Source organism: Akebia trifoliata, chromosome 14 (assembly GCF_017979445.1).
Source record: "Akebia trifoliata isolate Shusen 1 chromosome 14, ASM1797944v1, whole genome shotgun sequence".
Taxonomy (NCBI): domain Eukaryota; kingdom Viridiplantae; phylum Streptophyta; class Magnoliopsida; order Ranunculales; family Lardizabalaceae; genus Akebia; species Akebia trifoliata.
The window spans coordinates 1,818,515-1,836,045 of NC_141388.1; the positions used below are offsets into that span (position 1 = coordinate 1,818,515).

At 35.2% G+C, this 17,531-nt stretch overlaps 2 protein-coding genes across 3 annotated transcripts; both read right to left on the reverse strand.

Moving 5' to 3' along the window:
* Positions 1–2,453: 2,453 nt before the first annotated feature.
* On the reverse strand, positions 2,454–5,333 carry LOC147385392 (uncharacterized). The gene is made up of 4 exons (XM_086424200.1): positions 5,023–5,333; positions 4,453–4,556; positions 3,612–3,730; positions 2,454–2,721 (listed from the first exon to the last, which is right to left on the reverse strand). The coding sequence occupies exons 1-4, from the start codon at positions 5,315–5,317 to the stop codon at positions 2,646–2,648; spliced, it is 594 nt and encodes a 197-aa protein (XP_086280326.1). The 5' UTR covers positions 5,318–5,333; the 3' UTR covers positions 2,454–2,645.
* Positions 5,334–8,653: 3,320 nt separating this feature from the next.
* On the reverse strand, positions 8,654–14,943 carry PPT1 (polyprenyltransferase 1). Of its 2 annotated transcripts, none has more exons than XM_086423811.1 (8): positions 14,419–14,943; positions 13,728–13,863; positions 12,784–12,905; positions 10,217–10,286; positions 9,965–10,114; positions 9,590–9,725; positions 9,408–9,504; positions 8,654–9,049 (listed from the first exon to the last, which is right to left on the reverse strand). In XM_086423811.1, the coding sequence occupies exons 1-8, from the start codon at positions 14,904–14,906 to the stop codon at positions 8,980–8,982; spliced, it is 1,269 nt and encodes a 422-aa protein (XP_086279937.1). In that variant the 5' UTR covers positions 14,907–14,943; the 3' UTR covers positions 8,654–8,979. The 2 variants fall into 2 exon arrangements, with proteins under 2 accessions (XP_086279937.1, XP_086279938.1); XM_086423812.1 differs by having other exon boundaries at positions 14,426–14,586.
* Positions 14,944–17,531: the final 2,588 nt, after the last annotated feature.

Here is a 17,531-nt window from a genome sequence, read left to right on the forward strand (position 1 = left end):
ATATGACTCAAATTTTTCAACAAGGCTATTGTTTTCTATGAAAATAATGATATTTTAAAAAGTAAAAAAAAACACAGTTTTTAATTGTTTGATGGACGGCACATAGGAGAGTAAGTGAGCACATTAGATAACTCTTAAGGGAAGGTAGTAAATGCAATTGTTACAATGTTAGGGGTCGACGTGGAATTATGTCAAAATATAAGCGGTTAAATTATAATTTACCTTTAAGTTTAATATAATCAGGCTCATTTTGGCCAAAAATCAGAAAGTTCCATCCCATGATCTCATAATGACTTTCGTTATGTTTCCAAAATTACACAAATATCTCGTTTACCATATGAATTTTGATAATATGACGCAGTTTGCGAGTAACGCACTTAACACCATTTTCTCTCTCTTGCCCATAGTGAAATAAAGAAAATTTTATGATCTGATCACCTTATGACATTAAAAACCAAATCTAAGGCAATGCAGTTGTAGAGGACAAAATTATATGAATTTTAAAAAATTAAAAAAATAATTATTTTTTACAGTTGAATTTTATTTTTAAATTTGAGTGCTCGGTGACAATTTGAATTAAGCTCGAAATTTTTTTTTTTTTTTTTTTGAATATGAATATTTTCATAAAATCTAAAAGGTTGTATTGTTAGATTGTAAATGTGATAATCAATGTGGGCCCAACGACCTTTTTAAAGATTTGAAATCTTAAAAAAATAAATATGTGGGTATTAGGCAAGAGAGAAAATCTCTTTGTTGCTGATGTCATTTGCACCACATATCAAATATGTGTTGGGCTGTGAGCAAACACATCAAGTGCATGCACCAAAATCGCGTCATATTATTAGCACTCTTACTATTTAATCTTTAAAAAAAAATTAATTAATATTTTAAATTATAAATAAGCTCTTCCAATACATAAGTAAATGCTACCTTCTAGTATTTACTCTTTACTATTATAATAAGAGAAGGTGTAGTTGAAGTGGTTAAACTTCAAAATTTGGATCTCACAAATGCCCTCACCTTTATATTTAAATTTAATATAATCAAGGTTGTTTTGGTCAAAAAAGCAAGAAAAATTGTGTTTGATCAATTTTCAAAATTACATAAAATATCCCTCTCTTATTATCATAGTATAGTGGTTTGACATCAAAATATAAACACCGCCCTCATTTAAATTTAGTACAATAATGGTCAAAAATGAAGAAAATTGCAACCCCACAATCCTATAATCACGTTGATTAATTTCAAAATTACAAAGATGTCTTTTTATACTTTTCAATGGTAATCAAGGCTTTGATATTGTATTCTTATATGTAGGGCTATCAATAAATCGAAACGATTTAATACCAATCCAATAAGGATCAAAATATACCCGGGACTAATCTTTCTACATCCAATTTTCTTTAATCAATCAGTTAGGTTTGCTACCAAGTGTTTTGAATGTATTGGTTAGATTTGTATCAAATGGTATCGTATCAAAGCAACACCATATTTTCTTTTAATGAAATAGCGACATTTTTTTTGTTATGCTATTTTACCTTTTTATAAATAGCCCAGGATATTGTTAGATATTTAGAAAAATAATAATTAATTTTTCAAGGTATATGTAGAAAACCTATAATGAAGAGAGAGAGAGAGAGAGATATGTGATCATTTTTTGTTATATCAGTATATTGGAGTTTTTCTTTAGAGTTAAGGGGATAAAAGAAGAAATACAACAAAGGAATGTCATTGAAAATGATGAGAGAAGAGCAAAGACAATAAATTGGAGGATATTATTGAAAAAGGAGAGAAAGAAAAGACGATAAAATTGAATAGGTACAATTGAAAAAAGAGGGAGAAGAAGAAAGATAATATGTAGAGTAGAAAGGATATTTTCAGGAAAGGAATAGAAGAGGCAAGGCAATAAAGTTGAAAAAACATTCTTCAAAGACCCCAGATCTTGTGCACGCAGGGTGGAGGATTGAAACCCTCCCCCCACACCTCAACACAATGTCACATAAATCACAATCCAATAAATTAATGCCTAAATTATCTCCTTTTTAAAATTTCCTCGAATTGTGACTTACGTACATGGCATGAATTGAGGGGTGGGTGCATACGATCTAAACTCTGAAAGAATACAAGTGAAATGGAATATGAACCCCTATGGCGAGGATAATCTTGGGGGGACAACCTTTTGTTCTATCATATAGATGGTTGTGAAGTTGTTGTACATATACGGTTGGAAAAAAAACTAAACTGACTTCCTACAACATTGCCATCCGAGATACGAGTGAAAAGCATCTATAGCTTTGTGCACACCACCACCACGTCAACATAGTGTTGTAGGAAGTCAGTAAAGCACGGCCCATACAATGCAACATGCGGACATTAGGCAACCAATGCTGAATCCACAGGCAGACAGGATCATTTATATCAATACTAACAATGCATTATGAGAAGATTAAGAATAGCTACCAAACAGCAAAATTATTAAAAACCAGACATAAAACAAAAAAAACATCAGTTGACTGTATAAACTGAGACATTCAGTCATCATTATTAAAAGAAAGAGTATATGTATTAAGGAAAACCCTATCTCGCAAGGTAGAACCATATATATGTTCCTTAATTATTTACTACTTCCATTGGACTCTTTCACTTTAATGTGGTTTCACAATGAGGATGGGTTGTTTCACATGATGTGCACAGTAATCGCTAATGCTTCCAAGAAATGCCCTGCAACCCAAAACTCAAATCATCAGTTCCACAAATTATCCCTTTCTTAAGTTTTTGGTTTCCAGATTTTCTTATTATTAAGACCTGTGGCCAGATGTTATTTTGGAGGGAGACACAAGAGGACATGTAAAAACATATAGTTAATAAAATAAAATGTTACATAGGGCCTCACAACGCATTTTATGAGGCAAATAAAGGTGTTACGTTAGAGCCATGGTTTTAAAACTCGTTTTGACGTCTCATCTTGTCCATGAAAGAGACCAAGTCGTCCTGGACGAGTTTTCAGATACGTTAATTTGAGACGTCTCGTTCAACAATGAGACAAAGGAACCATGGTTTTAAATCTCGTCTGATACGTTGACTTGTCTATCCATCTCGTTTGTGGACAATACCGAGATGTATCAGACAAGTCGTAATGGTCTCAGACAAGATTTAAATCCATGGTTAGAGCAGTTTTCAGCAAATTGTTGAACAAGTTTTCGCCAAGCAATGTCTGTTCTAAAATGTAAGAACGATGAAGATGACTCAAGCCCCGGATGGGCTATAAATTAAAACACAGTTGCTTAAACTCTCACTTCTCATGGTAAACAAGCTAATGTTGTTGTTCAAATTCAGTTTTGATTTTCTTGGGTTTTATTAATTGAAACTTTACCTTTTCCACTGAACCCAAGTCTCAGATTTTCATTTTTTTTTTTCTACTAGTCACCATGACCCATTTTTTGTTACAAATCAACACTTATTTACTTCTTTTGGAGATGTTTGGTTTCAATTTAATATAATAATCCTGAAGCAGCATTGTTTAAATGGAATCAGACTATTTCCTATGTAGGCCAAACATTCGAGAAGACAACGAATTGGAGACTGAAACTAAAACAAAATTGTGAAGTTACCTCTTGAGTTTGCTAAGGCCGCGGCTCCCTACAACTACAAGATCGGGATGCAAATCCTCCGCTGCCTGACAAATCATGTCCTTTGGGTCTCCCTTGAGGATCAGTGTTTCAGTTTTGATCTGCGCAATATTCAGAGAATCAATGAACTTCAAAGAAGAGAGCTACTTGTAGTTTTCAGTCTTCGGCCGGGAAGAGATCTAAAGGTCTTGTAAGAGATGAGTGAATAATCTATATTACTAGTCAGGCTTGGGTTCTACTTTCAGTGAGTTGTGTAGATCATCGTCACAACAAATCAGTTCATTCTGAAATTCCTAACTCATTACAAAATACTCAAAGTTCATACAAAAAAATTGATTCTAATTCAACAAAATTTTATTATTTATCTTGTAAAAAAAAAAATCTACCATTGAGAAAAGTTCTATTAGCCAAAGAAAAAATTTATAAAGCTCAACATCAAATATAAATGAAGTTAAGTAGAATAATCATGATAAGCTGACTTAATTACCTACGTGGCATACTCAATCGACATCCTTGACGTGACAGGTCTGGGAATCATAGATCTACTCACCTCGGGATACAGAACTATGATTCCCAGTGAAAAGGTGCAGTTTTGTATCCCGGGGAGAGTATATCTACGACTCCTGAGCCTGTCACGTCAAGGGTGTCCATGGAGTATGCCACATGGGTAAGTCAGATTATCACGACTCTATGTAGAATCCATTACTAAACAAGGTGATCTATGTTGTAAGCTAAAATGGAACTCTTCGTACCACCCATATTGTAAATTATATAAAAAGATCTATTTAAGTCTTAACTGAATGAGAAAGATCTCGGGAGTTACCGGCCTTCCTTTGCAGAGTTGTAATGCTCGGGAGAGTAACTCAACCGAAAGCTGTTCTTGAGCTTTCCGTACAGAGTCTGTAACGGATGTTGTTACACACACCACTGTAAAGGACAAGTTGACATATATTGTTCAAAAACTAAAAAAAAATAAAAAATGAGCCCACACGCACAAGTGAAGTGAGGGTGGAGAATTCTGTGTTGGGGATTAATTGAGATGCCCCTATATATGTTTTCAAACTCATGTCATGCCCCCTTTGACCTTGGTCTTTTCAAATAAATTAATAGATAATGACATAAAAATGCCCTCATCTTTAATATGTAGGCTGTAGCTAGCCGAAAATTCTTTGATTTTTCTTCCCAAAGCCAGTCATCTTCAACAACTTTGAGAACAAGAGATGTTCTATTACCACATCAACTTTTAGTAAGAGAATCCCAATTCATATATGATACTAAGAACTAAGAAGGAATTACTGAAAATAATATGAATTGGGACTCTTATTAAAGGTTTGGTGTGGCTATAGAATATCTCTATAAAAAAATTAAAAAATTGAGAGGGAGAGAGAGGGACCGGGTCCAGCAGGTAAGATGAAGGGTTGGAAAGGCTGCTGGACGTGAAGGATGGTGAGCATGCCAAGATAGTCGTTTAAGGGTTGATGTGGTGGTAAGACGGTAGGCGTGAATATGTGGTCAAGTGTCCACTTTAGCGCATAAAAGCTCCCTTCGCTATCATCCATCGCCACCAACACCTTCATCTTCTTCCTCTCCACATCCACCACTGCTGGCGGCGCCACCTGATCTTGCTGTTTCTCTTCCTGCTCCATGCTTTCTCCTACTTTCACACTTGACTCACTCGTCGTCTCCATCTCTCTCTCTCTCTCTCAACGTTTGTTTTCGATCCCTTATATACCCACACTTCTCAATGCTTACAAATTAAATTTAGATGACACGTGATCTGGCCTTCATACAGGTGAGTTGACGTTAGATGATGTGCTAAAGACATCAAACAATGCGACAAAGAGAACCAAAAGAACGGCTGGTGTGCAACGTGGCAGACATGCAAGGAAAGAGAACCATGCAATGAGAGTTATATGTAGCGTCATAATAAAACAAACAGTCAGGGGAGGAGCCAGGATTTTCTTGTAATGGGGGCAAACTATGATTAGTTGTATAGTTGAAGAACTTGAATGGAAGGAGGTGAGGGTGTGGGGGTAAAAATTGAAAGGAGATGTAAGGGCAAATGGGAAGAGAGATGAGGGAGTGGGGACAAATAGGACATGTAATTAATTGAAAATATAGGGGTGCCTCGAAATTTTGTGGGAGCAATTGCCCTCACCAGCTCCTAACTAGCCTTAACTGCTATTCTAACTCCATAGACTATGGCCCGTTTGTTATGCAGCAAATCATCCCCATTTGCCAATTATTTAATATTCTACGATGCCAAATCATTATATATATATATATATATATATATATATATATATATATATATATGGGTCCCTGTCCGTGGCCAACAGTTTGGCAAACATTTTGGCAAACACTTTTTCAAAACATGGGTTAGAGGTCTTGGAATGGGCTGATTTTTGGTGAGGATGATCTCTACGGTGAGGAGATCATCCTCACAAAAAATCAGCTCATTCCAAAACTTCTAGCCCCATTTTACAAGTTGAAAAATCGTGAACCGTCCATTTTTTGTAAATCATTTTTAATGAGATTAGAAGTTTTGGAATGGGCTGATTTTTGGTGATAATGATCTCCTCACCATAGAGATCATCCTCACCAAAAATCAGCCCATTCCAAGACCTCTAACCCATGTTTTGAAAAATGTGTTTGCCAAACTGTTGGCCATTGAACGCTACTCTATATATATATATATATATATAGGGAAATGTTCAGCACCCTAAGTTTTACCACACATTTTAACAAACGTTTTTTGTCCTACATGGGTTAGAAGTTTTGGAATGAGCTGATTTTTGGTGAGGATGATCTCTATGATTAGGAGATCATCCTCCCCAAAAATCAGCCCATTCCGAAATGTTTAGCCCCATGTTTACACGTTGAAAAATCGTGGACCGTCCATTTTTTGTAAATCATTTTTGATGGGGTTAGAAGTTTTGGAATGAGCTGATTTTTGGTGAGGATGATCTCCTCACCATAAAGATCATCCTCACCAAAAATCAGCCATATATGGGTCCCGTTCGCCACCCTTAGTTTTACCACACACTTTAACAAACGCGTTTTGTCTTACATGGGTTAGAAGTTTTAGAATGGGCTGATTTTTGGTGAGGATGATCTTTATGGTGAGGAGATCATCCTCACCAAAAATCAGCTCATTCCAAAACTTCTAACCCCATCAAAAATGATTTACAAAAAATGGACGGTCCACGATTTTTCAACTTGTAAACATGGGGCTAAACATTTCGGAATGGGCTGATTTTTGGGGAGGATGATCTTCTAATCATAGAGATCATCCTCACCAAAAATCAGCCCATTCCAAAACTTCTAACCCATGTAGGACAAAAAACATTTGTTAAAGTGTGTGGTAAAACTTAGGGTGCTGAACATTTCCCATATATATAGGGAAATGTTCAGCACCCTAAGTTTTACCACACACTTTAACAAATGTTTTTTGTCCTACATGGGTTAGAAGTTTTGGAATGGGCTGATTTTTGGTGAGGATGATCTCTATGATTAGAAGATCATCCTCCCCAAAAATCAGCCCATTCCGAAATGTTTAGCCCCATGTTTACACGTTGAAAAATCGTGGACCGTCCATTTTTTGTAAATCAATTTTGATGGGATTAGAAGTTTTGGAATGAGCTGATTTTTAGTGAGGATGATCTCCTCACCATAGAGATCATCCTCACCAAAAATCAGCTCATTCCGAAATTTCTAACCCATGTAAGACAAAACGCGTTTGTTAAAGTGTGTGGTAAAACTTAGGGTGCCGAACGGGACCCTATATATATATATATATATGAGTCTCGTTCAACACTCTACACTTTATCCTACATGTTTTGTTTTATATGAGTTAAAAGTTTTGGAATATGCTGATTGTTAATGAGGATGATCTCTATGATGAGGAGATCATCCTCACCAAAAATCAACTCATTTCAAAATTTCTAATCTCATCAAAAATGATTTACAAAAAATGAACGGTTCACAATTTTTCAATTCAGAATGGACTGATTTTTTATGAGAAAGATTTTTAACCTTAAAGATCATCCTCACGAAAAATCAACCTATTCCAAAACTTCTAACTCATGTAGGACAAAACAAGTAGGGTAAAGTATAGGATGCTGAACATTTCCCTAGATATATACATATTCTTGCAAAATCATTTCTTGTGTTTTTCATTTTTGTTGTAAAAACTCCATCATCTTCAACTTATTTATTGTCCTATTAAGAGAGAATCTTGAGATTGAAGATGAGATCAAAAATATTTAATTAAGGAATTTTTGTAAGAGATTGAGGGCATTTAGTAGTTTCCAAGAAAAGACCATGATCAATAGATATATATATATATATATCATCGTCTAATGATTATAATTGCTTAATTAAAAAATAATGCTGAAGTGACTTCAAGATTAGACCTCACATCACAGACCGTACCGTGAAAGTGTACGGGAATCATAAATATTTTCCTCGAAATACTAGTGAAAAAACATTTATAGTTTGTATCCACTTTTATATCAAGATGTGACATATGAGATCCAATCTTAAACTGGCATCTTCACCACTCTTAATTAAATTTGACCATTTGTAATTTCAAAGAGAAATGGATAAATAATATGTAAGATTGATTTTAGTAGTATTTGTAATTGATTTTAGAATAATGCTAAACTAACCTCAAGTTTATACCTCATATTGCACATCCTGACGTTAAAGTGTGTAGGAGCCAAAGATGCTTTCTTTGAAACACAAGTCAAAAAGGATCTATGGTTCCTACACACTTTTACGTTAAGATGTGCGATATGAGATTCAATCTTGAGGTCACTCCAACACGACTTGATTTTAATATCGTTTAGAATATTGGCTGTTAGCAAATCATATGATTGGCTCCTGGGTCCGTATTGGATCCCAGAACATTGATCCAGATCCAGAGTCGAGTCCAGTCATAAATCATCGGATCAGAGTAGATATCAGGTCAAACCCAAATCATTAACCGCCCAACAGTATCAAGAGTGGCCCACTCTGCTTGGTCCAAGAAAATATTTAATCCCCCTTCAGATAAATACATACTTTTTTAAATCCCACATAAATTTACAATCTTCAGATCATGCCATACTGATACATCAATGGCACATATAAAATAAATAATTAAAAACCCGAAGCCGTGAAAATTCAGGTCTCGCCGATTTGCAGTTTTCATTTCTAACTCGACTTAAATTGAGAACACTTGCAGACTCACAATGATGCATATTTGGACCCCTAGGGTATGCAACAAGTTTACTTGGCGTATATTGAGCGTGAATACAACACGGAATCATCAACTAGAGAACAAGCATTATCTTCTAATGGTGCCACTCTACAATGCGAGCCTTCCAAATAAGATCCCACCAAATACAATTGCTCCAAACCACTTATTGGAAACAAACCTACCAAAGAAGAATAAAACAAAAATCATTCAGATATTTTTGAAGTTAAATGGCAAGTCGAACTAAGAACGAAGATGCTTATCATCCCAAAATAAAATCTAGAGTATTTTGCTGGACAGGAAAAGTAGTTTATGAAAAATATACATTACTAGTGTCTAGTTAGCATTAACGCTTACTTTCCAGCAGAGTAGCCTGATTTACATGCCTTTTTAGCATGATCTAATCAGTAACTTTGGACTAAAGACATCAATCCAGGGCCCGCAGGCCTGAATTTGAATTTTATGATCAGACTGGGCCGGGCTAGACCTATTAAAATAATTATCGACAGCTTTTAACATATAAATATATGATTACTCACTTCCTATTGCAATCTTCGCGACTTGACAAATCAACAGTCCAAATCTGCCATGCTAATTGCCCAGATGCAGCCATCAAACATGCATAAAATGGCCATTCTGTGCACAAAAAATTGTTATAAATTATAATCCCAATTCAGTTATCAAATTCGGGTTTGCAAACATGGGAAGGGAAGAAAAGTACTGAGGTCTGCATTAAATCCGCTGATTGTGAGGCTACTAATACACGCAATTCCAAAACCAGTAACCCAGTTCTTTGTAAGATCCCCAAACCTCAAGGCAGTAGATTTAACACCCACTTTTAAGTCGTCTTCTTTATCCTGAACGCATTGATTAAGAATAATAAAGAAATCGTTCTACTTCTATGAAATGTGGCTGCAATGATATGTAGCGAAACATGTGGAAATCCCTTGATGCTTTAATAAATTTTGAGGTACCATAAATAGTTTAAATTCACGAAAAAATGCTCAAGAAAAAAAGCTCAAGTGGAAAAATACAGTGAGGTTTCAAAAAGAAATGATCACAACATTTTTCAGAAAAATACATAAACAAAACATACCTGATGTGCATAAATTGTATCGTATACAAGTGTCCAAAAGACTCCAGAAAAGTACAATGGGAGTACAATAGCAGGATCTAAGCTTCCTCTAATAGCAGTCCATCCTAATAAAGCTCCCCAGTTAAAGGTCAAACCTAAATATGCTTGAGGCTGCAATGATATGTAGCGAAACATGTAGATAACTTCAATAAGGAAAATGTTTTCATCAGAAAAAATAATACAAAAGCTAATGAACATTCAAAAATCCATTACCCAATATGTGAACCTCTTCATGAGGGGATAGGAGAAGACTAGAAGCAACGAAGATGCTCCCAAAACACGGCTGTAGAAAAATAGTTAAGCCGTTAAGATCCAACAGATTATACAAAGAAGCAAGACACGTCGTGCTAAAAATTAATTTGGCCAGATTCCAAAATCTGACCTAAGACAGAAATGGTCCAAATGATGCAATTATATATCACAAAATGCAAATTAATCATTGAAGAAAACATCGAGTTAAGGTTAAAATTTAAGGCATTGGAAGTTATTGGTTTTCAAGTGGTGAAGCCTATGACAGATGGAAATTTCTCTCTTGAATCAGCTTCGGATCAAACTTGAAACTCGTATGCATTTGTTTCACAGCACATGCTTGATGGTACAACATGAACATCCCCAGAGCTCTTTGCCCGTGAACTATTCACATGCCTTGACACAAATATTCTCACTATCACAATACCTTTTAAACCACTTTCCTGTTTTGCGATCACAGCCCAGAACCAGTGGATCATATTTTCTGATTGCCGCAACCTGGATACCAAACAGATACGACGAACTGTCCTCAAGAGCTCCAGATGTAAGAAAAAGACTATTAGTAGCTGAGATTCGGAATTGATGTGGACTGTCATGGCTTTTGGGATAAGGCATTCACTTTGATTCCTCCATTGACATGCAACGAATGCATCTATCTGGTTTCCACATACCTTTATCAATATTATATGCCCACAAGCTTTTGATGTGAAGAAGAATACTTTGGAAGGGATAGGCTGTTTCTACACCACTCAAACTGGGAAATCAGCATGCAAATCAATGATCAGCTATCCACCTTTATGACGAAACCGCGCAATAGAAGAACTTGGCTGAAAAGTGGGAAGAGCAGGAATTAATCTCCCTGATTTCCTGTCCTTGCCCAAGGACTGTTTCCATTTTGGACGGGATGAAAAAATGGAGGCAATGCCATCAATTTCCCAAACATTAGAATTCCTTGTAAGAAAGATCCAAGAAATGTCTCTGTTCCAGGCCATGCACTGACACAAAAAGGCATCCTTATTCTTGGAAAAAGCATAGATAGAAAGAAATACAACACAACGTATATCCCCAAAACTATGTGCCTTCCCAATACAGCAACTTATTCCCCACACCAACTATGAAGCTTTCTTTGAAAACGTCTTTCACCAGGCAATTACCTTCCATACATGTGCCATATGTTAAAGTAGAGTCCAACAGATACCAATCCAAACCGTGAACATTGTACTTTGTTACTACCACCTCTCTTCATGGATTATGGATTTCCTCACCAAACATTCAAAATCATTTCCCCAATAATGCCACATCCATATCTTGAAGTTTCTGAAACCCAGACCACAGCACTTCTCAGGCTGACAAACATTATTAACAAAACGGAACTTGTGAGACGCATCACCCACACCCCAAACGAAGTCACACACAATTTTCTCCAATCTGTTGGCCACATTCAATATAGTAGTGAAGAGCGAGAGAGAAAAAAATAAAGAGGCTCAACAATGTACTGCAGACAAGGGTAATTAGGCTGCCTACAGATAACAAATTTATTGTCCAAGAAGTCTTCTATTGAGCCTCTCTATCACAGGGTCCCAGATTGCTTGGACTTATAATTAACCTCTTCAAGTAGGTCAAGATATATTGTGGGAAGCTGACCAACTCGGTAACCCAGGCTAGCAGCCAATGAATCAATGGTCTCCACATTTCCCCTGCCAATTACTTTGGCATTTCGCCAAGTTGGCATGAAGCCCAGAAATAGTCTCAACGCAAAACATGATGCACCTTTTTTTTATATTCTTTTTTAGTGATTTGTGTAGAAAATCAATCTCCAAAACATGATGCACCAGAAGGTCTTGAGATGCTCTAAATTGGCTCCAAAAAGATGGTATAACCCACAAACTAAAAGAGGGTAATACCATGATCATCGTCCCGTATCTTACACTCTTCAATAACTGTAGTCTTTGTTGCCCTTGTAGTCATTCGACATAGAGCCCTGGTCACAATGCTGAACAAGAATGGAGATAATGGGTTGCCTAGTCTTAAACTTCTCATGCTCCTAAAGAAACCCCAATTGGAGAGTCATTCACAAGAATATGCAAAAATGCCATTGAAACAAAGAATTTAGTCCATCTCCTCCATCTAGAACAACAATCCAACCTTTGCAATATAAAGTCCAGAAAATATCAATTTACTGAGCATAGGCATTCTCAATATCAGTCACTCAAACAACTCCAAGGGTACGTGCTCTGATTCTGGAATCAATACAGTAGCACCACATCTAGAAGTTGTTTGCCTTTCACAAAAAACACTTGGAGCATTAGAGAGATTTTTGTAGACTCCACCCATCGACTACTGATAAGTGATAAACAGAAAAGTTACTTAAGAGAAATAAATTATAGGAAAATGTTCAAACAAATCCTACTATATGTTTGTGTGCATATTAAATACTATGTCAGTGAGGTATGATCAAGAAGGTTAACTATTGTAGATGTCGATGAATCCTAGAAATGCCTCATCAAAGACACGTGAAAATACAAAATCACCTATAATCATTCAGTTGAAGGAGAATCCCAAGACCCAAGAGAAGTTGAAGCCCAAGAAAGCTGAGCCCCTGAAATGGTGTCAAAAGGCCACTTGCAACTGGTCTTGACTTTGTACGCTCCACCTGCATTATAAAAGAACTTGTCACACAATCAATCCACAAACAAATCATTAGCCTTAGAAATTCAGACTATCTCGTTATGAATACTCCTTGATTTTTGGAAAACAAGGTTTTATTTATTTTATTTTAAAAATCTTTTAACTTAGCCATGTATCGTATATAGGGATAAACATGCTGAAGAAAAATGTGGACATGAGAGGCATCAAACACATCTATCCCAGCAGGCCCAACAAATGTAACAATATTAAAAGTTCTTTTGTGATGCAAACAGGGGGCAGGGTCTTCCCTACAAACATGGGTTTTTCACATGTAGAAGTGAGATAGCTGAACCAAAGGGGTATGCCATTACACCATTTCACTCCCCCTCCATGCACCAAGTTTCAGCTAATTTTTCACTTCGACATTGCGTAAAGAGGAAAGCTTGTTTTTCCTATACGAAGAAATGAAAAAAAATAGATTATGGGCTTTTATTCGGGGAGGGGGGAACAACAGATTTTTTTCCCACCAACAACAGTTTTCACACACAAAAGCTTAGATAGCTGGATGAAAGGATGAATACTACTAGACTACTTCACTCCCCATCCATCTTGCAAGTTTCAACCCAAAAGCTCTATGAAACCGAGCATAAAGAGGAGGATTGACTATTTTCCATATAAAGAATAAAACTAGAGGCTTTCATTCAAGGAAGAGAAGTGCAACACATGGTAGGGCATAGGTTTGACGTGGACAAGAGCAATATCTACACAGATAATCCAATTTGTCATGTCAGTATGTAATGTGGCAAGAAACCTCAAAAACCTCTTTTTTACAGGGTATGAAAACAACCTTTGTATCAATATCACGATCAAGAAGATCATTCACTGTACATCCAGCACCTCGTAAAAGCAACGACCCACAACCAAACAGTAACAACATCTTAAAATCGGGAAGATTCCCTGGAGATGCCGCCAAGGTAATTGACCTAGAACAACGAACAAGATATTTAGAGAAGCAAGAATTACCATTCCACAATAAGAAAATACAAATAACTCCCACATTCACCAGTCACAAAATACCAACTGAAAACTACAAATACCAGAAAAATACAATCAACGGTCTCAAAGAACTGTAATCTCAAAACATTGAGATGCAGATATCCATATAAACAAAAAGATAACTTTGGAAGATATAACATTGCATAGATACAAGTTCATTTCAGTTTACAGTACAATAAAGAAAGATTCTTGCATCCAATTAACCATTAATTCCAATCCATTTTGTAGTGCACTTTTTTTTTCAAGTTAGAATCTTAAAATGGGTAAATCATTAGATCTGATTATCTAACTAACAAAAAAATAGAATTTTCAATTGAACTAATATGGAAGTGGGCATGCTTATTTGTAGCTACCCTTGTCATAATTATTGAATTTCCATCTCATAATTCAAGGATAAAGTTCTTTAACAAACTATTTAATATCCATTTAAATTTTAAACCCAACAACAATAACAATTATTATTATTGGAACAATAAGCTTACCACATACATGGCCAAGCGAGTAACCATGTCCCGATCGGCTTATCCAATCGAGCGAGGAGAGCGTAGGGTCGCATTGGCTTAGGAAGATACAGATCAATCCAAGACACCTTAATCTCTGATCTTTTGCTATCACCATGTTGATTCCCACCACTTTTAGTTTCCTCTTCTACACTTGAAGAGGTTGAAAAGCTGGAGATGGAAAATTTCGAATTACAACTATCAAAATTTCCAGATGAGGAATAAAAATCACCAATCCAACAGTATTTTGGTCGTCCAAAATTGTTTTCAAGGGTTTTGGGATGGATTAGAGGTTTCTGAAACGCGTCTGAAGGATTAGGGTTTATAGTTGAAATAGGAGAGAAAGGGTCGAAGAGAGATTGAGTTGGAGATAATGAGAAGGGAGAGGATCGCAACCTGCGAGAAACGCGGGAAATGCATAAAGCTGCCATTTTTCTCTCTTTAATAGCGTTAAATAGTCTCCATCCCATTGAACAACACTCTGGTATGTATATGGCGCCAAGACCCACTTGGTGTGTTGTGAGAAAAATTCGCTGTGGCAATAGAATTTCTCTATGATATAATATATTTTGTACACATCCGAGGTTGACTAAATAATTTTTTTCTAACTTCTTTTAGGTACCTCAATGATTTAGGAATAAATAAATAAAATGTCACTATACAGGCAATCAAGGCATAATATAAAAATAAAAATTAAAAATTAAATTAGGCTCGACCATAATGACAGAGTCAGGTTCAGGAATAATTCGGCAAGAGAAAACTTCAGAAAAAAATTGATAAAGTCAAGAAAACATCGGATAGATTAAGAAATAAAAAATAATTATTTTAAGTATAAAAATGTAAAAAATAAAAATATATTTTGTATATTAAATAAAAAATACATAAAAATGCTATAAAACAACATAAATAATCCAAGAATTTCAAAAAAAAAAACATGATTTAATTAACAACTATCAAAATTGTGACTTTTAAAAAAATCGCTGATTTTTGTCACATTGGGCTCGACTCTATTTTATAAGTTGGACTTAGGTTGGAACTTTTTCTAGATGGCCATGAAAGAGTCGGATTTGTAAATATGGAATATAATCTATTATAAAAGTGGTGCTACCATTTCATGAGACATAACAAATCTTAAGTCAATTTATATAATCTGACCAAAAAACCATTTCCTTATCAAAATTTTAAAGTACACTGTTTTTTTTTTTTTTTTGGTATGAATTTACTTAATTATAACGGGATATTTAATTATATATGACATGTATAAATTATAAAAAAATCTAAGATCCACCAATAACACGAACCCACGGGCATTGAATAGCATCCCTAATTTACAAAACTACCCTTGACATGCTTGTGTGGCAACAATGAGGAGTCTACGATCACTGTGAGCAAAAAATCACTCCACCACAATTGATCATGACTTTCCTAATATAAACACTTAATTGCTTACATCATAGATAAGATTTGGATAGAAATTGTAACTTACACTCATTATGATCCTAATCACAAAATCTTCAACAAACAAATTATTTATAGAAAATATTTCTTAGTTCTTTCAACCCATTTATGTTGCATAATGATACTTACGGAAACTTTTATACCACAAAAAAGTGTTATTCAATAATGTTATATTTTAATTCGAGAAAAAAATGATTTAAAATCTCTCTAGGTATGGATCTCACACCTACCGTTGAAACACGAGTTTGACGGATAATATTTCCCTCGTATATTTTATGCATGGTGATTCTTGAAATCTCAATTCGGATTTCTAACTTTCACAAGTTGGGAGTTCAGACCTCATATCTCTTGAATTTGGAGTTTACCCTCACATCTTACCAAAAGACCAAAATACCATTCAACCTTGACAAGTTTGTCTTGGAGTTGTTGCCTAGACCTAAAATCTAGTACATAGCAAATGGTACAAATATTTTTACACAAAACTTCTCATTAAAACTTGCTTCGTCATTTTTACATGCATCCTCCTCCGCAAAACTTTAGTATTTTCACTCTCATCCATTTTTACATTTTAAGTTACTAATATATGATTCGTCCCTCCATTTTCACATGATTAACAACAATGAAGCTTCTTGTATTAGTTCCAACCTCCATACTTTACATCCATTTATCTCATATTCTTCATAATAAAAAAATAAAAATAAATAAGATTATAATACGCATGACGCCTCAGCATGGCACGACGATATAAACATGATACTTTTGTAAAGTCGAATATCATCAGATAATGCATTGTGTTACAAATAAATTACATTACAATACAAGGGTATATACTTCATTACAAAAACGCTTTCCCATTTTGCAATTACATCTTTTTTTGTATTTTCAATTTTCTTCTGAAACTTTTTGTCTATTTGAAGTCTTCTTCTTCATCTTCTTCAACTATTTCGATGAAAACTTAAGCAAAAAATGATGGAGAGGTGAAATAAATATATTATATTATTGAAAAAAAATGTAATAATTACATGTGCAAAAGACAACAATAGCAAGATTTAACGTCAGATTAGGGTAAGGCCCATGGAAATATACTTTTTGTTGTTGTGACAAGTTTTGAGGGTAAACTCCTAATTCACAAGAGATGAGGCTTGAACTCTTAGGAGTCTGAATCACTAAAAATCCTTATTTTAAATGTCTTAAAGATTGTTTAAAGTTATACTCCATAGAAATTTAAAGGAACGACTATGAAACAAAAAGACCATTTTCAAGATGAGTCGTGATCATTTGACGCCCCCCTTTGACGTTCACCCCATCACAAATCGTAGATCATTTGCCTTGGGACACACATGAAAAAGATTTATGATTCTGTGCATCTCAAGGCAAATGGTCTATGGTTTTGTGATGGGACATAAGGGGGTGTATGTTAGAGGGGGGGCATCAGAAAATCATTATTTTTTCAAGTTACCTTTTACGATAATATTCACAAGATGTTTCAAATTTTTTTTTTTTATATTAGATGAGCTTGTGCTCCATTTTAGACATCCATTTACTGCATCGATTTTATATCACTTCGTTTCAAATGACATCTTGTACCGTCATATGCAAAACTCTGTTTATCGTTCACAACGTTAATGACACGCATC